Source organism: Phodopus roborovskii, unplaced genomic scaffold (assembly GCF_943737965.1).
Source record: "Phodopus roborovskii unplaced genomic scaffold, PHOROB, whole genome shotgun sequence".
Taxonomy (NCBI): Eukaryota; Metazoa; Chordata; class Mammalia; order Rodentia; family Cricetidae; genus Phodopus; species Phodopus roborovskii.
Window position 1 is genome coordinate 27,687,865 of NW_026126410.1, and position 26,269 is coordinate 27,714,133.

At 34.4% G+C, this 26,269-nt stretch overlaps 1 protein-coding gene across 1 annotated transcript in view; it reads left to right on the plus strand.

Annotated features, from left to right (window-relative positions):
• Cdh9 (cadherin 9) overlaps positions 1 to 26,269 on the plus strand; it is a 127,735-nt gene that overhangs the window by 28,721 nt on the left and 72,745 nt on the right. Inside the window, exon 2 of the mRNA XM_051182580.1 lies at positions 13,803 to 14,067. Coding sequence (XP_051038537.1) covers positions 13,843 to 14,067 — 225 coding nt within the window. The 5' untranslated portion in view covers positions 13,803 to 13,842. The remainder of the gene's footprint in view (positions 1 to 13,802; positions 14,068 to 26,269) is intronic.

Sequence of the window (26,269 nt, forward strand, 5' to 3'; positions counted from 1 at the left end):
TTAGTACACATGGCATGCAATATTAAACTATTTTTGTTCATGTAATCTAATTGCATTTCTCCCTTCCATTTCTTCCCTCTAAAGTCTCCCAACACTGCTTAAGATCTACACTCTTCCTTTTTACTAATTGTTATTGCATGCTTAGATGTTTAAACTTGTATATTCCTAATTACAGCATGTTGAGTTTATATTAAGTTGCTTGTATATGTGTTTTCAGGACTGGCCATTTGGCACTGGATAAACTACCTTTACTCCTAGTTTTATTCAGCTGTGTATAGTTATTTGGATGAGGTTGAGTCCTCATGGCCTTTCTGCTTTGAGGCTGTCATGTTTATTGGTATTAAATAGAAAAGAAAAGGAAATGAAAGGAAAACATGTGTTCTTATGGCTATTCTGTGTTTCCGTTTAATTTTGGAGGACAAAATATTTATCATTATTAAAAAGCCCCTGACACTCTGCTGTTTATTGCATGTGGAAAAATTAAAAAATTCAAGTCCTTTTAAACATCTCTAATTAAAAAAAAATCGTGTGTCTATATGTAATTTAGGATCAACAAGTGAGAAAAATAGCAAATATGTTTCTATGTACACAACCGTCAGTTGTATCCATTACTTTTTCTTTATTGATTAAGCAACACAACTTCATTGTACTCTTTAGAAATAAAGTAATGATATATGTATAGCGGATTGCTGTTTTATCTTAGTTACATTGGCTCTGATTTAAAATACTAGTGGCCTGGCTGTTAAGGTCATAGCCTGCTGAGGAGTTCTGTTCCCGCAGGTAATGGCTCTTTTGCTGCCTCCAAAGGTACTTCTAACCAACTCTCTACCTTTCTAATAAAACTTAGGATTCAAAGGCTAGGTTGAAAACCTGTGAGCTTAGAGAGTTTAAGAGTAATAACTGGCTAACTTTCTTCTCTGGCATCCTGGAACTACTCCCTTCCACACCACCCCATCTCAAAATTAAAAAATAAATAAATAAGTAGATAAGTAAATAAATAAACCATGTTAAAGTCCTCCTTTCTACTTTTTGTCAAACAGTTGTCTAGCCTGCCACTTTGAGCAGGTTAATTTTATTTAGTTAACACAAATGCAACACATCTGACATAGCTAGCAAATGCAACACACATTCAACACCTTTACATAGTTAACAAAGGTAGCAGATAAAAATGTACCACACTGTTTTACACTTAAAGTATTATTCCTGAGCTTAAACAAATGTAACATATTTTTGCTCAGTTAAAAAGGCATTCTACAACACCTATGTTATCTATGCTACTTCTTAATGTGGGCATTGTGGGCATGCAGTATTCCACATTGTTTGGGTAGACTATTTTGTAGATGTTGTTAAGCCCATCATATCACAGTGTCTTTTATCTCTGATATTTCCTTATTATCATTTATTTAATAATCTATATGTAGGTGAGAGTGCAATATTGCAATCACCCATTGCTAGTGTTTGGAAGTGTATCTGTATTTATATTTCAAATAGTTCTGATTTTGAAAATTGTTTTTATGTTCCATATATATTTAGAATTATGCTGTCATCCTTGCTTGTTTTCTTTAACAGTGTTAAGTGATAGTTTGATGTTTACTTTATCAGAAACTCATAGATATGCTTGTGCTATTTCTAGTTGTATTTCTGTGACAAGCCTTTCCTTCCAGTTTTCCCAACTATGCTAGTGATTGTCTTTCAAATTGAGAGGCATTTTGTTGGAAGTAAAATATATTGGTCCACTTTTATAATTCAATCTGCTACTCTGTATCCTTTGATTATAGAACAAATATCTTTAACATTCAGTGTTTTTATTGAATGGTGCATGTAGAGGCTATAGTTTGTGTGTGTGTGTGTGTGTGTGTGTGTGTGTGTGTGTGTGTGTGTTGTAATGATTTGTCCTTTCCTAACCCCAAATTGATAAAATGATTCTTTAGTATTCTATTTTTATTTTCTACAACATCGTGCATTTTAAATGTTTTTTTCTTCAGGATGTAGGGCTTGCTTAACAATATTCTTTAGGGCTGGCTTGGTTGCTCTTGAATTCTTTTAATATGTGTTCATCTTATAAAATTTACTTCTTCAGGTTGAAGAATTAGTTTACTGGATATGGCAACATAGTGTTGGCACTTGCTTTCTTTAAGAACTTGAAATATATAGTTTCAACTCCCATTGGTTTTAAGAGATTTTGTGGAGAAATCTACTATTATTCTCATTGGTTTCCCTTTATATTTCACCTGGTCCTTTTTGTTTTCAATGTTCAATATTCCTCATGTGTGTGTGCTTGTGTGAGTGTGTGCTTACACAGATGTGAGTGCACTCTGTTTTCCCTATAATCAGATGTGCTCATATTCTTTGCTCTTCTTTTAAGCTTGGCATTCTTCATGTTTCTTGCATGAAAATGAGCATTATCTTTCCTAGAGTGTGTAAATTGTGTATATTTTGATTTCATTATTATATATGTTTTATATACTTGACCACTTACTGTGTCCCAAGAAAGTCATATGTACCAAAATAAAGTAATAGCCAATTAGCATAATTCTTCAGCTCTTACATTTTTGGGAGAATAAAAGAATGATAACAGTACTTGATGTATGAAGGTACTTTTAATAGCTCTAAGCTGGCATTATAGGTGATAAATGTGGGGATGGAGATAAAATTAGATTAGCAAGACAGCTAATTAACATTAAAACAATGGAGAAAAAATAGAAGTGGGAAATGATTAGAGGAGAGAAACAATAAGATGAGAACAGATACAGTAAATGAAGGTAGAGGTAGAATGAAAAGAGAAATGAGAAAAGAGAATTCCTTTAGACAACTTAACCCATCCCAACCCTACCTGTGCCTTGGAATAACCTTTCTAAAAATGAACACCCAAGGAAACAAGAGATTGTGAGCAGGCCAGTACAAAGTGGTCCAAAGACACAATCACCATGTGTGAAAGCTCTGTCCTTTACCTGACAATCTTCCTGTATGCAGTGTCTCTCCTGAGCAAAGCTAATACTCTCCACTTCCCACCAGTTGCTCGAGTATAGTGCAAATTGCTTTTAATTTATACTCCATTCCATTTTTGGGTAGCCAGTTGCTTATCTTCCAATAGGAGCAGAACATTTGCATTATTTAATTTTCTGTGTCATTCTTTGTGGCTATTGTTTTGCAATTGGGGTATTGTGGATGCATAAACTGTGATGCTACTGGAGGTGGATTACAGTCTGGATAGGCTGGGAAGGGAAATCAGTATGCTTTCCATTTGTGTGTCTTAGACCCCAGCACTTTTAAGAAAGTGCCACTGTCTGTCTCTCTTCTGAAGGCCAAATGAGTCTCACTGCTTTCTATGGCACTGGCCAGATTCCTATCATGAAAAGCACTCTATGCCAATTTGTTTGTCTTTGTTTTATCTTACTTTGTTTTATTGATTTTGTTACTGTTCATTAGATACTTGTTTTCTAAAGAGAGACAGAAACTGAAAAGGGATGGGGGAGGGATTGGGAGGCACAGGGAGGGGGCGACAGGATTAGACTATATTGTATAAAAATTACACTTTCAACTAAAAAAATAATGGTTTTTAAAAAGTTAAAAATAAAAGTGCTGAGTGCCACTGAATCAGATTTTAGCTATGAAAGCAAGAGGTTTTCTATAAATCAAGACTCACAGAAGAGAGTCTAGGACTATTACTCTGTTTTCAAAAAGGCATGAGCACAGAAGAAACTCTACAGTGTTAGCAAGAGCATCTTGAAAATGGTTTCTCTCTAAATTTGAGGCTAGTCTGGTGCACATATTTGATGAGTTCCAGACTAGGCTGAGACATATGGTGATGTATATATGCATAGATACACACACATATTAAAACATTAATAAAAATGGCCTCTTGCTATTTCAATGGAAAAATTAGAGAAGACAGGATTTTAGCCTTTCATGTGAGGTATCTGGATCCCATTTTTCTTTCCTCTTTGTGTGTGTGGTAAGTCTACATACTAACAAAACTAGTATTGGGTGTGCTCCTGAAATCTCTGGATTTTGTTGTTGCTATTTTCGGTTTTTCTTTTGTCCTTTATCTTGGCCACTGAAAATATCTGTGGTATTGTTGATCCTAAAGCCCACTACCCCCTTTAACTATAGGCTGTGACTTTCTGAGGACTCTTCTATGTCTAAAGCAATAGCAACAATCATCTTCTATTTTTTGGGGTTTGTTTTGTCTGGAGTTTTCTTTTTCTCTTAGCTACTGAAAGTAGTGATTCTCGATCATAACACACCTCCTAAGATAGCTCTTCTCCAACTATTCCTGGTTTAGACCCTGAAGATTCTTACAGTTGGCATGTGGGTGTCATCCACCAATCTCTGTCTTGAGCTTGTTCAGTGAGAAATGGTTACAGGAGTGTGACTCATGTGGTATACTCATTAATTTGCATCTGACAGACTGCAATGTTCATTTCTGACACTGAAAGCTGACATGAAACCACAGACTAAGAACATATTTATAGCTTTTCTCTGCTGATTAAAACTTTGACACACAAATGTAACTTCCTCTTTCATTGGCTCAATGGATGTAATATCTTGTAGTACATGGCTTCTAACACTAATATTTCCTTCAGGTATGATGTACAGTTTGTTTCTGTATGACTGTAAATGATTTTGTTCGAATACAACTTCCCTTAGATGTCTAGAAAAATGCCTGCAAAGCAAGTATTTCACTTTCATCTGTCAAAAGAATAACTGTCTACACTTCCCTCATGGTTTTCTAAAATAATGTATTCCAAAGAATTAGCATGGGTTGTTTGCCTTTTCACTTTTAGAGATATATTCTATTTCTTCCTTCAATTCTGCCCCTATTCTCCCATGCTATCTCTCTCCAAGTTTTAGAGAGTTTCATGACCATGTTAAATTACATCAAAACTAAAACCTCAATACTCTATTCTTGTCCCCAAATCATTGAAAAAATTACTTTGCTTATGATTTTATGTCAATAATTATACCCATTGTGTTACCTCCTTAATAACAATGACTATTGTCCTTGCAGTGAATTTTAAAAACTGGATTGGCTGATGATTGTATCTGAAATAATTTGTCACTAATAATATACTATAAACTCAAGTTGAGGTTAAAAGTCAGTATTTTCCAAACTGCCATTGAACTGGTATTACATTATTATTGATGTATGATTTTAGTTACATCAATGTTTTTAAAAATGAATTATTTAGCATATTGATGGAACAATGCCTCTGAATGAATTTATTTATCATTGAGATGATTAGTGTTAATTCTCAACAAGTGAAGGTTATGGAATCACTCAGGGAATGGATTTGGGATGGCATAATAGTAGAGATTTCTGTGACCTATCTAGGATGTAATAGTCTCTGGCACATCTATTGATCTAGCTTTGGTTAATGGGTGTGAGAAGTTAGTTTCCAGGTTTGGAAAGCTGCTTATTGGATTAGGATATTGAGCTGAGCACATTTATTCATGCCAGTGCTTTCTGATTGTGAACACAGTGTGGCCAGCGGCTTCAAGCTCCTGATGGTCTACTGTCTCTACCATGGTAGGATAGAGCATTACCTGTGGACTAGACTCAGCCCTTCATTTCTGAACTGCTTTTGCCAGGAAATGTAATCACAGCAACAGAAAAAGAACTAAGAAAATATTGAAGATGAAAACTTATGACTTCAAGAAATCCAGAATCCTTTACCAGTTTGGCTTCACTGTGATATCTCCTTTTACTTAGTTTTAATTACAATTGGCTGACTTCAAAGTGTTTCTTCATACGACCCACTTTTCCCCAATGTCCTACCAGAGAATTCTGTTTGCTTGGTCATCCTGGGAATGCTTTTAATGCTTCAACTTTGGTATGTTTTCCCCTTCTTATATCTATCTGATAAAATGTCACAATAACTGTTTTTCTTTCATAGCAATATTGCAAATAGCAAGCCTTTTATCGACAATTTAATAATGGAACATCTAACTTCCTTTATTTTCCTAGATTATACTAATATTTAATGAAGTTTCATTTTTACAAAAAATGAGAATTTAATCATAATTGTCTAAAACATTTCATCCACTTTCCATATTATTAATATTTTCAACAGAACAAAACATTCCTTGCACTTAATAAAACAATATGAAAAATTGTTATCAAGACCTTGGTTTATTAGTACTTCCATGGTTCTTATCTGGTGTACTTTTCACATCTAGGATTCTATCCAGGTTACCATCTGTTACATGTTAGTCAAGTCTCATGAAGTTCCCCTTGGAAAGGAATGTTTCTTAGACATTCTATATTAAGGGAGACAATGACGATTTGATGAGTTATGCTCTTGTGATTAGTGGATACTTCTTCATTCCAAGTTGTGTGATGGTAGTTCAAAGCAGAGCTGTGCTTTTGAACAGGTTAGAGGAACAAAGGGAAAAATTGCATTGTCTTCATATTGTTTGAATATTGAGATTCATCTCAGGAATTTGAGGTGTTATGTGTGACTTTTTCCAATATAGTATTATGGATTTCACCTGATTTCATTTTATTTGTTATGACAGGAAATTACTCTATCCCACTGTTAGGAAACTTAGATACATGTTCTCTACATATTGGAAAAATATAAACCTAAATTATTACCAATTATGTTGTAAACATTTTAGATTGGGTGATCGGGAATTCATTCATCATATATACTTTTCATACTCACAGTAACATGGTAGTTTCCCATCACTTGTGTGTTTTGAACCTTGCTTTTATGTGCAGCCTTAAAAGCTTCTTCAAACTCATTCCATGTACTTTTCTTCCTTCAGTGCAGAACTGGTAATTATTGTACAATAATACTGTTTGTTTTCTTGGAATATGACATTCATTTGAATGCAAGTTTTGTTACAAGTCAGTTCACAGATCTATTAGTAGAGGCCCCATTGACTGCCCAATCCCCCTAACTAACATCCACACTCAGGGGGTCTGGGTCAGTCCTATGCTGGTTTCCCAGCTGTCAGACTGGAGCACATGAGCTCTCCCTTGACCAGGTCAGCTGATTCTGTGGGTGTCTCCAGCCTGGTATTGACCCCTTTACTTATCACTCCAAGACTCTGTAACTGGATGCCAGGAGTTTGACTAATGTTTAGTTCTGGGTATCTTGATTCTGATTCTATAAACTACTAGATGAAGGTTCTTGAATGGTCTATGATGTTGTCAATCCCATTATTGTGGAAGGACATTAAAGACAGCCTCTCAACTATTGCTTAGATTGTTAGTTGGGTTTCATCCTTGTAGATCTCTGGGCATTTTCCTAGTAACAGATTTCTCCTTAAATCTATTATAGTATCTCTTTTCTTGCCCTCCTCTATTCTTTCCCTGTCTCAATCTCCCTGTTCCCTCATGCCCAGCTCTCCCCTCCTCTTCTCCCCTTCTCTTTCTCGTAAGACTCTCTTTCCTCCCTCCAGGCTCCCAATTTGCTCAGAAGATCTTGTACCATTCCCCTTCTCCAGGGAGCATGTATGTCTCTTAGTTTTGTCCTTGTTCCCTGGCTGTTCTAGCAGTGTAAATTGTAGTCTTGTAATTCTTTGCTCTATGACTAAAATCCATATATGAATGAGTACATGAGTACATACCGTATTAGTCTTTTTCAGATTGGTTTCTTCTAGTATTCAATCCATTTTCTAGCGAATTTCAGGATTCCATTGTTTTTTATCCCTTCTATATGAATGGACTTTGTGAACGCATACCACATAGAGGGATACTCTCTTATCCTAGACACATGGAGAAGGGCCCTGCTCCAAATGATGACAGACTTTGAAGACTCAGCATGGAAGGCCACACCTTCCCTGGGGATCAGAAAGGAGAAGGGCTGGGAGTTGGTGGGGGGGGGGGTGAGGGAACTACGATTGACATTTAAAACAACCTAGTGTCAAATTTAAAGGAAAAATTGAAAAATCAAATCAGTCCAAAGGTGATTTTTATATTTTCTTAGGAATTCTATTTGACACAATGAATATTTTATATATTTGTACATAGAATGTGCAGATATACACATCAGCACATTTTAAGATAGCTAATCATATGACCTGTATTGTAAAATAGTTTACACTATTTTGGGACCCTGTTAATGCTTCACTTATCTTTTTCTTATCTATGAGTTTCATCAAGATTACAAAAAAATCTCATCCAAATAATGTTTAGCCAATTTACTTTACTGTTTAATTCCAGGATCTAAAACCATCATGATGAATTTTGTCAACCCAACCCCTGTGGGTTGGGTCTTTATTCACTACAGGAGAGAGTGTGTGTGCAATTGTTTTCCAATTACTGTCAGAAGCAGCACACATTTTCACAGATGCATGAATATTCTTTTCCCTTTACCCCCACATCACTAATATTATTTCATCACTCAGTTCAGAGATCAATTCTTTTGTGGGGCTGCAAGTCCTCTAGTAACTAGCCCTGTAGACCTCAGCTCTGAAAGAGTTTCTTTTCTTTAATTTGAATGTAATGAGGTTCAGTCCTGAAACTCCTTATGTAAAATGTAATAGGCTTTGAAAATTGAAAGAGTTTTGTCCTACCATTGCATTATTATACTGGACAGTGTCAGGATGTAAACCAAATTTGGTGGTTCGCCTCTCTCTCTTTTCTTCCTGTCTCAGCAATCACAGGGAAATTTTGAAATTTTGGAGCTTCATGAATTTACCTAGACCAGAATGTCATATATCACTATTAATTACACACTAGGTCTTCTCATGAAAGAGTCAATTTTGTAGAAATTTGAATTACATTTCTTCATGGCTCATTTTAATATAAGAACCATATTTCATTGTTATCATTAAATTATATTCCTCTTCATCAGTGTTTAGAAAATTATGTATCTGTTCACTTTCCAAAATGCATGTTGGGGTATTGATAGATGACACTGTATTTAAGGGGTTCACTGTCTTCAAAAGCCTCTTATTAAAACCTCCAGCAACATTTCAATTCATTTACAAATGTCTGTAAATATAGGCCCACAAAATGGATCATCCTCTGCTGATTACCATAGATTATGCATGTATGTAATTCCTATACCCACACTCAGGCAAGGATGCATACACATGGAATGAAAGAGAATAAGTATTTAAAAATGTAAATATGAACAAACATTATATAAAATAAACTGTATTTTCTTCGTGAAAAAGTATTTTAAATTACAATAACTAGAAAGAGAATTGATATGCTATAGTATAAAACTTTAATTTCCATTAAATATTGCAAAGGACATCTCTGTAGTGAATGGTATACCAGCAATGAAGGAGAATTAGTGTTGTGTATCATCCAAGTAAAGACTTTTAGGGTTTAATTTAAACTTTTCTACAGGGATGATGGTACTTCCTTTCAGATTGTTTTATATCTGTATTTGTCACCTATGTTTCCTTTTTATCTTTTATTTAATCTTCCTTCATCTATTACATCCCCACCACAGTTTCCTCTCCTTCCTGTCCTCCTAGTCCTTCACCTATACCTCCTGTCTTCTCTGATCCCTTCACCTTTCCTCTCAGAAAAGGTATATCTCAGGGATATATCAGACAGATGTCTCAGGGATATCAACCAGGCATGGCACAAGTTAACAATAAGACTACATACACCCCTCAAATCAAGTCTAAATGAAGCAAGTCAGTTGGAGGAAAAGGAACACAAAATTGATCTAAACATCAAACACAACCCCTGCTCCCACTGTTAGTAGTCCCACAAAAACACCAAGATACACAAACATAACATATATGCAGAGATCTTTGATCAGACCCATACAGGCTTCTGGGATTTTCACTCAAGTCTCCATGAACTCCTATAATCCCTGGTTAGTGGATTATGTAGGAAATTTTCTTGTGATACCCTTGACCCCTCTGGCTTCACAATATGTTGTTTAACTTTTCAGCACGATTCCCAAAACTCCACCATATTTTGGCTATAGGTCACTTTATCTGCTTCCATCAGCTGCTAGGTGAAGTTTCACCAATGATCATTATACTAGGTTCCAGACTAGGAGTTTAGCAGAATACAATGAGGGGTCATTTCATTGTCTTACTTATTTATTCATTATTTGTGCTGGTCATATATGATTGTATCCTAAGTCCATGGACTCTCCATCCTGGCCCTCCAGGCATTGTCAGGCTTAGCATAGATCTCATCTTGGATCAGTCATTGGCTGACCTCTCAGCAAGTACTACACCAAATTACCCTAGCACATCTTGCATAGAAAATAAGCTTTAGGTCAAATGTTTTGTAGTTGGCTTGGTGTCCCAATGCCTGTATTGGAAGTATTGCTTGGTTACAGAAGATGGCCAGTTCAGGCTCCATATCTCCGATTACTAGGAGTCTTTACTAGGGTGACCCTTAAACTTGGTTTCTGTTCTTTTTTCTTTTTGTCTGATTTTATTGATTTCTTCTACATCCTATTATTTCCGCAGGGAATTTTTGGGTCCTTCCCCAGGCAAAACCAGCTTTGGGCCCCACCACTAGGCCCTCTGCCCTCTTCTCTTTATGAGAGAAGGAAAGTGTGGCTGGAGGTGTGTTTCATCCATCAAATCTTATAGTACAGGGAAACGGCAAAACTGAACAAAAGTCTGTTGGCCAAGAGACTGAAGCTCTCTCACAGGAGAATCACCTGAACTAGGGGAGATAGGTAGGGCTAGGAATAGAAAAGGAAGTGGTGTAAAGGGTTGGTTTCTACATTGACACAGAAATGGTTTGATTGAGAGTGACCCTCACATGTAAATATATATATGTATGAGCTATAGTGAATGGAAATTTTGAAAAGCATTAGGAGTTCTGATCTAGTAGGAATATGTATGTTCCTGGGGACAGGCTTTGAGGTTTAAAACAACAACAGAAAAAAAAAAAAAAACAAAAAACAGCCATTTCCAGTTATCTCTATCTGTCTTGTGATTGTAGACTAAGATGGATTTTCTAAGCTACTGTCCAAATGCTATTCTCCTGGCAATGTTGGCCATTGATTCTAACCCTCTCTAATGGTAAGAGGCAAAATAAATTCTATTATATGTTGCTTTGGTCATAGTGTTTTGTCATGACAACAGAAAAGCAACACATATGATAAGTGTATTTTTCTATATTTGTAAAACTCACATATGTCATTGGAAAAAATATAAATTATGTGTCTCTTAAGACTATTGTTATAATGTTTGTCAAAGTATTTGCTCACTGGGAAACTTGTGTTCTAAGTACATGTCTTGAGAGACTGCATAGATGATTCAGTGATTTAGTAATTGAAGAGGACAAGAGTTCAGTTCCTACTACAAATATTGAGTGAATCACAACCTCTTTATAACTCCAGGGCCTAGGATTGCAATGCCCTCTTCTGGAATCTAGGGGAGACTGCACACAAAAGTACATATACTCACATGTAGATAAGCTATAATACACATGATTAATAAAAAAAAGCTGTAGCTGTAAACTTTTATTTAGATTATAATTATATAAGTGTATGCAGAGACATATTCAATTTCAGTTAGGTATTTAAATGGTAAGCATTCAATTCACCACAGCAAGGCACATTTTCTTTCTTGATTATGACACAGAAATAAAATACAATTTAAACGTAATTGACTGAAGAAGGAAATAATAAAACCATGTTAAGTTTTCAAAACTAACAATATTCAAGTAAATTGCCTGATTTCAAAATCAAAGTTAAGCCAAATTTAAAATATTGTACTTCATAATGCATTTGATGGAAGTTATTTGTCAACTAAAGTGAAATTAAAATGCAGAGCAGTTAAGGCTGATATAGATAATTAGGCATAGAAAATTTAGTAGTCAGCTTGTTGCTATTGAATAAATAAAGGATGTGAAGAGTTTTTAATAAACCCCATGGGACATGAGATTATTAACTTGAAAATCAAATATAGCAGAAAACCTTTTAAACTGGGCACTTTTATCTCAGAGTCAAAGAATGTGCAGGTGTTAAATTGGCCACAGGAGGTTTACAGTAATGTTTTCTAAATGTGAAACAAATATACAAAAAAAAAATTGACTATAGTAAAGGGATTAAATCAGAGAATGGCAAAGTTCATAATAAAGCATTCTATAATTTATAGCAGTCATGCTGTGCTGTTAACATTTAATCTCACTTAATGCAAACTTCTGTGAATTTCAGTGAGAGTACTGACAATTTCATGATTTAGATTACAACATCCAAAAATAGTCTCTGAGTCTGGTCAAAAGCTATCAACCTTTTAGGATTAATTTTTGTATGTATCTCCACTGTTGTTTATACATTAGACTGATAGGTGACCTGGGGTTAAAAATAAACTGCAAAAGCATTAAACAATAAGCTATCAAGCATATAATTTTACTGAAATAGGTAAGTGCCACTTAGGTTGTGTGTAGGACATTATAACTACTTACATAATTCAGAAAAATGATATTATATCTAACTAAAGTGGACCAGTGTGTTAATTACTAAATGAATGAAATAATAAATGCTGTTTTCATTCATGAGAAGGTCAGAAATGAACAGTGAGATAGAGAACATGAAAAACTGGAATGAGATGTGATAATTTTTCAAATTATTACTTGGATAACTGTAAAAGTATATGATAGACAAACATCAAAAATGCCAATAAAATGTCTAAGAATTAACCTGGCAAGTTTTTGTCAGATCAGAATAGAAATATAGGTAAAACTATTAACTGGACAAATTTTAAATAAAGTCTTCAAGTACATACACATTAAATCCTTTTTTTTATTTCTCCTAGTTGATTCTGGCTAATACAACATAATATACAATGAGCAAGATCACAGAAATAAGTATTTCTTAAGTTCAGAATACTGATAAGTGCAACGTCAAGGTGCCCTCTTAGTGGTGCATTTTGAGAGCTGTCTGCCTTACATATGCTTTCATGCACCATAGTTAAATGGAACTCAATTCACTCCATGTTCTTATAAGGCAGTAATTTTTCCATGAATAATTCTGGTCTCTGGCTAAGTCACCTCCCAATTAACATTTGCTGGGAATAGGTTACCAACACAGGGATTTGAGAACAGTCCAAATACTCAGGCAAGACATTTACATTCTAATTCCTTAAATGAATGACTTATCTGTAAAATAAAATACTCAAATCTCCAAACATCTATTTCAGCATTACAAACTACGTTCTTGACTGTACAACCTCATATACAGAAAAAGAAACACACACACACACAGAGGAATACACAGTACAGCTTCAGCTGGAATCTGCATGAAACTCTGTCATGTTTCATACTTCAAATATTTCTCAATAATTTCACAGGAACACTTGCAAAATTGTAGGTACATAATTACTGCAATAGCCAAATTAAAGACAAGGCATAGAGAAACTGAACTGTGTGTGTGTGTGTGTGTGTGTGTGTGTGTGTGTGTGTGTGTATTAGCAGTCGCATATAGTCTACTAGAGAACTTTAATAATCACCATTGATTTAATTATATTTGGAGAAGCATCATCATCCCTTACTGAACTGATAGGACAGACTTCATTGATGCCTACCTTACAGGATCTCTTTCCTACCCTTGATTACTTTTAGTTAGCCAAGATTGATCTCTGGATGTTATGTTGTAATACTTCAGTGGCTTTGATGGGAATGAACTCAAATGTTAATTTATTTTATTAAGTTACAAAGTTTCACAATATTTGTCATTGCCTAAACTCTGATTCATCCAATAGAACTAGATTTTTTTCACTCAAATGTCTACATCACACACACACACACACACACACACACACACACACACACACACAGAAAAACATAAATAGTATGTTCCAGTAGCTAGGATATGTGTGAGACACATCCTAATGAAATCTTTTTTTTCCTACAGAACATACATTCAAATTTTCTTCCTTCTGAAGTTGAAGATAATGAGGACGCACCATTGTCTTTCACTGGTCATCTGGATGTGTATCCTCCATACCATTGACAACAGCCCATTAAAAGCAAAGGATAATAGTCACTTACTGAAAACCATAGTGGATTTGACAAAAGATGATGGGAAAATGCTCCATCGCACCAAACGTGGCTGGATGTGGAATCAGTTCTTCTTGTTGGAAGAATACACAGGTACAGACACTCAGTATGTAGGAAAGGTAAGATATTTTTTCTAGAAAAAAAAACAGAGATTTAATGTGATATCCATTATCCTTTACAATAATTCTGTATCACTAATAATTATCCTAAAATACTGGACGAGCTTCATTGTCATAAGGTGTTACCATAAATTCTTCCAATAAGACTTGTGTGAAATGCATCATTCAAATACCTAATACAAATAAACAATTCTTATATATTTGGTTGTGAGCCTAGCATTTAATGGCTGAGCCACCACTTCAGCCCATAAATAAACAATTCTTATAGATATCAAAATAGGACATCATCAAAATCATCCTACACATCCTGATCCTAGAACTGGGGAAGCTGAGTCAGGAGGATCAAAAATTGAAGGTAAACTTGGACTATATTGCTAGATCATGCCTGAAAGAAAAGGAGAAATGGAAAAGAAAATGGGAAGGAGAGGAGAAGAGAGGGGAGTAGAGGACAGGGGAGGGCAGGGAAGAACATGAAAGGGAAGGGAAGGGAAAGAAATAAGCAACAACAAGAAAAGTAGAAGTCAATTGTGGTCATACCTCATTAATAATCAGCTAACTGTGATTCCATTTAGTATGCATATATCCAAATCAAACTATCCTTTAAATTTAAAAATCCTGAATAAATGGGATCTGGGACCCTACTCCTCATACTTGGTCACCTTCCCAGACTTAATACCTAGCATGTGGGGGGCTGTTGTATGTTTAGTCTTATTGCATCATGATATACCATGGAGGCCTTCAATTTCCTGAACAGAAATGGAAGAGGATGGAATGAGATCTTGGAACAGAAGTGTTGTGTGGGGGAGGAATGGGAAACTATAGATGGGATGTAGAATTTATATTTATATTTTTCATTTGCTTACTAAAAGACTGACTTAAGTTATTCTAAATATTGTGACTACTTCCTGTGTCATATAATTAAAAATGAAATGTAGTTATTATATACAATAAAATATATCAATATGTCATAGTAACTAGTTCATTAGGATCCATAATAGAAGCAACATTGTGACACATAACTTCTTAATATTCTGCTTCTTAAATTAATCGAGATGGGTGACCATGAGTGACTGCCATCTAAGAAAAACATGGAGCAAAAATATAAAGAGAAAGAAAACAATATCTTTAGGATGGTATACTGCAATGTCAATTTCAGCATCCTTGACAGTTGCCCATTAGCACTCAGGAGGGGAAATAACAGAGTGATAATTCAACTCATTTTAGGGTCCTAAATTTGAGTTTGTTTTCTCTGCTTTTCCTTTTCCTTTTAACCCCTTCTATTGTTTTAGTTCATGGCATCCTATAATTTTAGTAATAAAATATTTTGACATTTCTTACTACTTGTTTATTTCCCATAGACAATCTGAATAAACCTTCCTTATCCTTATAGAGATCTCTGGATCCCTCTAATTGTTCATAACTTAAACAAAATTCTCAGGTGTGATGAGACCCTGAGAGTAACATCATGAATGATTTTACATTCTGACAATCACTCACATGCCACACATGTATTTTTCTTTATTCTTAGCATAAAATATTAACTTTAAGGGACTGATGATTGGCTCACTGAAAACAACAGACAAATACAGGCAAGAGAGAAAATAAAAAATATAACTGATGGCACAAAATTATATCCATATTCTTCAAACCAGAAGTACATCTTGTACTACTTCATTTTGTCTGGGCCAATGTACTTTCTCAAATATAGTCTCTCTTAACTGAAGACTATGATTTTCTCCTTTTTGAGATCTCTCTTTCGTGGCTACATAGGTCATACAATTTTGTCCACTGTAGTTCAGGCAATGATTCTTTTTTTCCATCCTATTTCTCTCTAGATTAGTCATGTGGCTTCCTTCTATATCCCTCATTTAACATCACTTTCACAGTCTAGTTAATAGGTATCATCAGGACATTTCAAGTTCAACAAGCAAACATTTGTGTCTAAGGACTTGAAATTGCTTTATGATTCTTTTTTTGCAGGCCAGTATATAAAGGACTCCCAGTTGGGTCACAGGGGATTACTGAAATAGTTCACCCTTGTAGTTTCACAGATGTAGGAAAATGGTCACAGAAAAGGGAGATACATATTGAAGCCCTTTTACCAGTATTGTGATTTAATTGAAAATTAAAATATTTCCTAAATATCATTTATTAACTAGAGTCTAAATGATACACTTTTTGTAAAATTGTTGCAGTGAACAACTTCAAACATTAGCTATCTTTCATTTGTTTTTCTTTGTCTCTTTTTCATTTACAGTAGACTTCAAGGCAATGTGAAAGATTATAATAATTACATTTTGTCTAGGGGAGTTTATCAGTTTAAAACTGTCAACATTTTTTAGTTGTCTATTTGAAACAATATATGAATACAAGAAATATGAAAACAAATGCAAACACCGATCTATATTCCTTTAAAAAATATGTGCTTTCTTTTCTTTGTTAGTGTTCTTGCCTTGCATGTGCCATTATTGATCACATATTTTGACATTAAATGGTCCTTATATCAGTATTTAATATTATTTATCTATTGTTTATTGTTTATTGCATGTGAAAAGACAAATAAGTTCCTCATCTTTAAGCATTATGAAATACTTGAATTCCCATAAAGATGTGCTGCTCTGAATGCATAATGAACAATCATTATGACTCATGTATTATCATTTCTCTGATTGAATTTACAACTATTCTTTCAGTGTCCACTGTATTGGTGATGTTAAACCTAGTGAATTAATCACTTAGAATCTTCATCACACACTAACATGGGAAAGGACCATTAGCATCTAACACAGAGATATTCACAGCTTTATCTTAGTTTTGCAAAATGTAAATTTCACAGGAAACAACATAAAATTAATTTACAGATAATATAAAATTATACTGTTAGAAATACACATAAACATTAAAATAAAGCTAAAATTTCCATTTGAATTTAAAAAACAATTTTATTATAGACCACATAAGAACAAAAAGTATTTAGTACACTATTCATATAACCATATGCCTTGTAGAATTGACCCTTATATTCTTCTATAACTATACAAAATGCAGGAGTCATAGAATATTTTAATCCTCAGAGTTTTTCCTAGGTCAAATTATATTGATGTTAAAAATTTTTTAATTCTAAAACTTTTGGAATATTATGTTACTTGCTAGTATGATAAGGAAGGGTTAGTAAAATGATCACAAACATGTATGTGTAGACAGATTAAATACAACTTGTAGAAGAAGGCAAAAATTAGGAGGTTACAGAGAGACAGACAGAAAGAAATGGAGAGAGAGAGAGAAATAGAGAGAGAGCAACAGACTGGCTGACTGACTGACTGACTGACTGACTGACTGACTGACTGACTGACTAATGGTATTGGGCCTTTACTGCCCAGCTTTCCAAATAGGCACATTTAAATGGAATGACTGGAATAGTAATCCACTGCTAAAAGGTCTAGTGTTAATTAATTAATGGTGGACTACAAATCTGCACTCATTAGCTTGTTGTCATCTCTAGGATATATGAGAGGAATACTATGGATTAACCTGACTTTATTATAAAGGAGCACTGCTCCATTTTTTGTTTACATCATTGACCCTGTGTATAATATAGGACCAAGGTAAAAAATGTTGTAATTAAAACAACTCTTTTTCATTTTCTAATAATGGAATTTGACATTTAGCTGGGCTTTTTTTTTTTTAACTGAAACTATCAGTGGTTATTACTACTGTTTAATGTAACGAGGAGAACCTTGTTCTTTCTCAAGATTATGTCAAAAAAAAAAAAAAAACGGTGCATTAAAAACTCTCTAATTTAAGTAAAAATAGGTGATTGAATTGTTTTGTCATTATAATTTCATTTAAATTTTAATTAAAACAAGTCTCACGAAAGTATCAGATATGATTTAGATTTTGTTAGCTAATGTTAACGTATGCTTTGTTTGTTTATTTGTTTACATTCAGGGTTAGGAATTGAAACCTGAGCTTCAGTCATTCTAGATAAATGATATAAAATTGAACTATATCCATAGCCCATGTTTAATTTTTTTATAGGCTCTATATAATCCTTGGTAATTACAAATCAACCCAATATTAATTTTCAGTCATAATCCATGAAGCGATATCATCATATCCTTTTAATATTGATTGTTGACTACATTTATTGATAAAAAGATACACAATTTGCCGCATCTGCACAGCCTGAGTACTGAGTTTGGCGGTGGGTGTAGGGATTGAAACACTTAACAGACCACCAGGAGAAGTTAAGAATAAGCTACTGCCACCGCCACTGTTTATTACAGAGAGTAATGGGCTTATATACCCAAGCCAGGGCATGGGCTAAGCATAGGAAGAAGTCATGTGCCAGTCACACCTGGGTTCAAGGCACACCTGCAATGCGCACCAGAAACTTTTGTTTTTTTTTTTTTTTACAAGTTTTAGAAAGTTTATTAAAACACATAATAAAAATATTCAGATACAAATAGAAGAATTTAGAGAAGAACCAAGCTAAGCATTGTATTAAGAAATTAGAGAGAAACTGTACAAGTAAGGTTTTTCCCCGCCACTGGTCCCACAGCTGCACCAGCCCCAAATAACACACAGAGATGCTGTATTAGATATAATGCTGTTGACCAGTTACTTGTTTCTTATTGGCTAGCTCTGTCTTAAGTATTAACACATTTTTATTAATGTAAGTATTTCCATGTGATCTCATCTTACCAGAGAGTAGGGCAGAGACCTCTGTTCTCTTTGGTCTCTACATGCTGACTCCCTGACTCCTCCCTACTACTTCCTGGAATCCTCCTTTTCTCCTAGTCCTGCCTATCTTGCTTTCCTCTTGGCCAAGAATGCTTTAGTCATTAACCAGTATGAGAAACATATTTACAGAATGACATCTCCCATCATCTCTTCTTTTCTATCTAAAATAAAAAGAAGGGTTTTAAACTTAGCATAGCAAAATATATCACACAACTGTTATCAAATAAGAATCACAGTTAACAATATTTAGTCCATTAACATTTAGCAAGATTTAAAGAAAATATTTCATCATCTATCCTATCTTTTTGAGTCTAAAGTCCTATATGTAACTTATCTTTAATCCTAATTAAGGAAGACTATGACCATAACTATCTGTCTTCAACTCCATCAAAGACCACAGAAGGTTAATATATAAACTTTAGAAATGACAGAGACAACTCACTGCCTGGTCAGTCACCCGAAGTTCTTGGTTAATCTTCCATCTTCAGCCCATAGGCCATAGTGTCTCTAGCAGATTGTTCAGCAAAGCAGAAAACTTTAAACCATCTTCTTGTATTGGCAATGTGTCAGTCACTTTTCTCTGTGTCCTGCAGACTGTCTGGCAGACTCATCCATGTAGCATGAACCCCGCAACACTGTTCATCTTGTATCAGCAGTCACATTCATGTGGGTCCTGCCTTTCCAGTTTATACAGAGAAAAGTCAAACAGTCCAGACAAGAGCAGTATCTTTTCCAAATGGCTAGTCTTGCCATATTGGTAGTAGACTTCATAAAGCGTTTCTTCGATGTCCATCTTCCTTTCTGACACAGGTGGTGTTGCCAGGAGCATTTATGTCTCACTGTCAAGAAAAATCCTAAACTATTTTAAATGCCATATTCTGTAGGTCTTTGAAAGGTTTGAAGAAGAATGCCTATTTATCTCAAATACATCTCTGTATATCTAGAAATCCTAAGTAACTTAACTATAAGTTTTGACTATTATAGGTAACGATCTATAATCTGTACTCAGTTATACATTTTTAAATGAGCTATATAAACACAATAACTAAACAAGAGGAGAAATACACACATCACAAAATTGACTTTAAATCCATTCCAAAACAAAGTATTCATATCTATACCATAATCCCCTTTTTACCTCTAAAAAGATAGGTTGTGGTCATTAACCATTTATAACCAACTCCATATAAATGGGGAAAAAAAGCATTTATAAACAATATTTGGGAATTTGGGAGTCATTCTTTCCAAACTGCTTCAGGCTGGTAGGTGGCGCTGTCATGGGGATCTTAAGAAGACACAGAAACCTTGGTTGTAGTTTGCAAGGCTGCCTTGCCCCAACTGTTTTGAATGTTGGATCACCTGGGACGCTATTTCAGGGGTTCTGCCTTGATCAAACCACATTAGTCTGGAAGGAATCCACAGCTTTTCATTTTCTGTGGAAACAAAAATAGAAATCCTTTTCCCAGTAACCTGTCGTTGAACTTAAATTTTGGAGTCAAAGAATTTTTAAAATATATAAATTGAATTAATCCCGCAGCATTTCTTTTATCCGTTGTTATTTCCTCAGCAGTCAAATGATACAAGACAATATACCATATAGTATCCAGATTCTCTCCATCTTTATGTGGCTTTTTTATTACTGTATTTCTTTTACTTTTTATTTTTACATTTTTTGAGACAGGGTTTCTCTGTGTAACTCTTATCTGTCCTGGAATTCACTCTGCAATCAGAATTACTTTGCAATCAGAGAGATCTGCTTGCCTCTGTCTCCCAAGTCCTGGGATTAAAGGTATGTGCCACCACACCCAGCTCCTTGCTGTCTTTTTAAAACCATTTTATTCCTATTGTCTCCCAAGCCTATGTATATTTTAAAACACACTGTAAACCTTTAGAGGTTTTTCTTAATGTGAATCTGTCTTTACTGTAAATGTTTTTTTTTTAAGTTTTCTTTTTTTTATTTTATTATTTTATTTTATATAACAAAGTCCAATTAAATGAAAACAAACATTTATTCACAATATTTGGTAATTGGGCGTCGTTCTTTCCAAACTACTTCCTGATGGTAAGGGGCGCTGTCATGGGGGATTCGAAGAAGATTCAGAAATCTTGGCTGTAGTCTGTAGGGCTGCTTTGTCCAGCTGTTTTGAATGTAGGATCACCTTGTACTCTGTTTCAGGCGGTCTGGCTTGCTCAAACCACATTAGTCTGGAAGGAATCCACATCTTTTCATTTTCTGTGGAAACAAAAATAGAAATCCTTTTCCCCAGTAACTTGTCCTTCAACTTAAATTTTGGAGTCACCAGAAACTTTTGAAAACAACCTTGTTTGCACGAAAGTTCTACAGCTGGGTGGAGAGGAAATGAGCTGTACGAGACAAGTACTTAAATTTCCCAACAACAATTTCCATATATAGTGGAACTCGAATTTTGGGTTTTTCTTGTTATTATTTTAAGGAAACCTCCTGGATTGATTAAAACATTTGCATTACAATCAAACTAATCATTATATATTAAGTTAGTTCAAAGCAACATATTTATATTTGCTTGTTTCAGATAAGAAACATAGGGCATTAGAACTGGTGCGAAGTGACTTCCTGAGGAGATAGCAATGAAACCTATATCTGGCATGGATGGCACCAAACATAGACCAAAGAAATGATTCTCCTAGTGTTTGATATACTGAACCAATGAATGCATTGTGTTATAACTGTGATTGTAGCCAGGTGTTATTTACAGTAGTAAGGCTTACCTACTTGTCATTGTATCACCCTAAAGTCCACCTTAAAATGGGTGAAGACCCCTGAGAGCTACATCCCTTGGAGCTCTTTGAATAGCATTCAGGTACCTAACCCAGTCAGATATTACTGCTTGTGCAATCCTGGGACAGGGTCTTTCAAATCTTGTAACTTTCAAGAACTTCCAAAGACCCCTGTATTGTTTTCTTTCATTTATGTTTTCTGTTTATTTGTTTTTACATCAAGAACTTCCATCATCCATATTGGATTGAAACATTTCAGAAGAATTGTCACATGATGTCCTCTAAGTTATTGCTGATTAAAACTAGGAGATATTTGTTTTACAGTTAATTGTTGAATTTTCATAGATTTCACACATAGTTGGATATACTATCACTCACATCATCATGAGTATAATCACAGTATTCGTAAACAACATCTGACCTTCATTCTTCACTTGCTGACTGGTTACAATAACATTTTGGAAAAGAGTGGACAAAGACACAGATATAAAATTGATAGGAATTTTGTGTATACATATATTCAAACTGTGGAAATTTATCTTCTCTACATTTACACATGCTCATATGCGTGCCAAACAATGACTTATCCCTTAAGAGTATGTTGTGTAATGGGCAATAGCTCACTTTCTGTTGAGCTCTTAGAACATAGAAATTTTATATAGAAATAACAAGGAAAAATGAAATTAGAAAGAGAAATGGACTCAGAACACCTGAGAAAAATAGTAATCATGTATGGCCACTTACTCAAGGCAATCTACACAGTCTAGTTTCACACCACAGTACAAAAAAATCAATTTCGAAATAGAACTTCTATCATGTTCTACCAACACTGTCACTGCCCATTTGCCTTTACTACCTCAATGAACCACTGCATCATGTCATGAATACAATTCCTTCCTCTCCAGAGTGATCTCCATCTTCTTCTTAATGAGTAACTAGTGTGGATAAGTAAATTCTACATCAATTCATAGTGAAATAAGCTTTGCAGCTGTTCTTATACATCCTTAAACTTAAAACTTCTGAAGACTATTAATTATTGATCGATTGATTGATTGAACACCCTGGTGGCAGTTTCCTCCTCCTTTCTCTCTTCCCAGTTGCTCCCCCAACTTCCCCACTTCCCCACCCTATCCACCCCTTCTCCAGCATTTTTCTTCAGAAAAGAACAGGCTTCCTATGGACATCAGTCAACCATGATATATCAAGTTGAGGTGATAATAGTCCCATCTTCTCCTATTAAACCTGGAAAGATAACCATATAGGAGGGAAAGGTCCCAAAAGTAAATCACAGAGTTTGAGACAACCCCTGCTCCCACTGTCAGAAAAAGCCACAAAATAGGACAAATCTATACAACTGTAACATATGCAGAGGCTTAGGTCCATCCCATGCAGAATGCCTGGTTGTCAGTTTAATCTCTGTCATCCCCTATGAGCACAAGTTAATTGATTCTGTGGATTTTCTTGTGGTATCCTTGAGTCCTATAGAAATATTTTAATGTTTTGTGTGGTATACGTAACTGGAAAAGTGCTTTAACTATAAAGTGTGGTATAAAATATTGTGTTTTCAACAAATTACATATGCATTTTTTATAGCATGTATTCTTCTTTGGCTTCTGGCCTTTTAAACTATTTATATTATGTCAACATTCTCTTCATATGCTTCAAAGAATGTGGGTGATAAGTCCTACTCTTATATTACATTAGTGGTTTCAAATTAAAACAAGAAACAAAGTGAAGGTAGTAAGTAGAAAAAAAGACATGGAACTAAATAAATAGCAGAAATGACTATGTCTCTAGACATAGTCTAGTTATATGCAGAAAGATGAATGAAGATAGCATCTGTTTAGGCACAGAACAATATTCACCATTGTTATAGTCATTATGTAACATAATATTTTCTTATTTAAAACCAGGCTAAGAAGATAGTATAATCATACCATAAAATAGGTTAGTGCATTTATATATTTGCTTCATTCATTTGTACATTATGTACTTAACACTGATGATTTTTCTACTTATTTTTTTGTCTTTGTTGTTTTGTCTTTGTTGTCTCATTCTGTAGTCATGATTGCTTTGGAACTTGAACATTACTATGTGGAAAAGCTGGCCTCTAACTTACAGATCCATTCTTTTCTTTTTTACCCCAGTACTGGGATTAATGTTATGCCACCACACTTGACAATAATCTGCCAAAATGCAGGGTAAAGGTGACATAATAAACTGAGAATTTAATTTAATCCGCATTTTCTGTCTGATGTAACTAACATAGAGCTATTTTCTAAATTAATGATGCATACCTGTTTGTTTAACAACTATGGTGCTTCATATTTTCAAGAAACAAAGGTATTTATCCCAGATAGCCACAAATATTTGATTTTTCTCTGGTGCAAATATTTTGTAATGTGTACAGAGGAAAAAGTATTGACCTGTATTAAGCATCACAGGTTTGCTGTGGTGGTGTCCATGGAAACAGAGCTAGGAAAAGATTACAAAAATTCTCACCATGCTTTACATTGAGCTTATGAGGTAACTGAAGTCACAGTAGATATGCAATCATTATATACATAGTGAGATACATGTACTGAATGCTAAAACAAGTTCACAGCTAACATTTCTCATGATGTAATTATATAAATTTATACTGTCAGATATAGACAGATTATTTCTTCTTTAAGCAGAGGCACAGATACATATTTAAGAATGAATGTATTTATTAATTAACTAATTAATTATTTAGATAAATCAGTAAATGAGTAAGAGTTGACCATGTTAGCCAAAGATGAAGAATGCTTTCTTGCTTCTGTAGTAGAGAGTAAATGCCAATTCAATGTTTTGTAACACATTAATTTCTTAAAAAATGCTCTTGCTGGACAGTGGTGCTGCACTCCTTTAATCCTAGCTTTAGGGAGACAAAGGCTAGCAGATCTCTGTGAGTTCAAGACCAGCCTCATCTACAGGGTGAGTTCCAGGACAGCCAGAGCTGATACACAGAGAAACCCTGTCTCAAAACAAAAACAACAACAACAAAATATTTGTCGTTAATAAAATAGTATTTTAAATAATTGTGAATCCAAGACATCCTCTCTCCAAAGTTGAAATCTACAGCCACATCTAAATTATTATTTCCACCTCACATACTCTTTAGTAAATTGATTACTGGCATTCCCACCACAGCACTAAAAGAATCTTACTTGAGTAATTTTGAATCATTCTAATTTACCCATAAGTATCTGAAGGTGAGTATTGTAGGACTTATCTTCGTTTAGCTTTACAATATAATTATTTATGAGATGTCGATACAGTTTTTTAAAGGTGGAACTCTGAATTAGTTTATCTTGTGTTATATTTTTAAAAATCTAGTATGTTTTAATGGTTTATGCATTTTTGAAAACTAAAAAAATTTGACATTTACTTGTTATAATTTTATTTATAAATTCAAAAGTTTTCTTTTGTTTTGGTTATCTGAAACATCTTTATTTCATTTTCAATTTAAATAATATTTTCAACATATCTTGACATGACAGTTTTCATTTCTCACTAGAGTTTTAGATTACCACTACATATTAATGTTGATTCTGTGCTATTTAATAAAACTCACCTGTGATTCTTATTGTTGCTGTCCAATTTCTCTGACTGCTCATATGTGCTCTAGTAAATGTTATTTAAACATTCTTACCTTGATATGCAGATTGGTTTTGTAATCATTCTACTTATTTCAAATATTAGTCATAAATTATGGATAATATGACTAATTTATAATCTTAAAAATAAATCTATAACAGAGGCTACAAACTTATGCTGTTTTAATCTTAGGATACTGTACCAAATGATATGAAGAATTAAAATAGCAGCTTAGAATTTATTTTTATTTTGCAACATAATTCATGCAAATGCTTGAGAACTATGTTTTTATCATTATATGATATCCCTCATACTATATGAGAAGAACAATATGGACTAGGCAAAGGTAAATATATAGAGATTAAATTTTCACTTTTACCAGTGTTCCTGAGGAATGTTTGTTTTTTACTCTAACATCAGTTTTTGAAATAGGCCAATATTTAATTGATACATTTTAATTAAACAAACAGTACCAAAAACAGTTACTTTTTTTGTATACCATTTACTCAGGAGGGTCATGCACATTTGCAAACATAAAACACCAAAGAAAAGTATGAAATGCTTTATTTGACTGCTCTGGTTATAAGAAATTATCCTAGGGTGTAAACACATGTGCACAGGTCTTACAGTGTCCTGCTGCTGGCTTGCTTTCATGTAGTTGTTGCATTGTAATTCCACAGTCACTAATAGAAATGTACTAGTAGCATTTCATTTTTACATGGTAAACATCCTTGTCCATCTGCACTCTCCTCATCTATGCTCATTGTATTGTCAAACATGCCCTCCTTCATGAGGTAAAAATGAAAACTGTAGCTCGCTTGTGACATGAAAGAATGAAATGGTTTCAATAATCAGTAGTTATATGAGTAAAGTCAATCACTGTTGAAAATGAAGAGGTAGGCATCCCTCTCAAGAGTTGAGATGATTTCCTGCATCTATGCAAACTAAGAGGAGGAGTGGCAACACAACCATGTTCGAGGCTTGCTTATTTCCCAAAGTAGAAACTCACTTGTTTCCACTAAAGATGGAAATTTCTAAATATTCAGTTATTATCTTGCCAAGGTGACAGAGAAAATGTTTT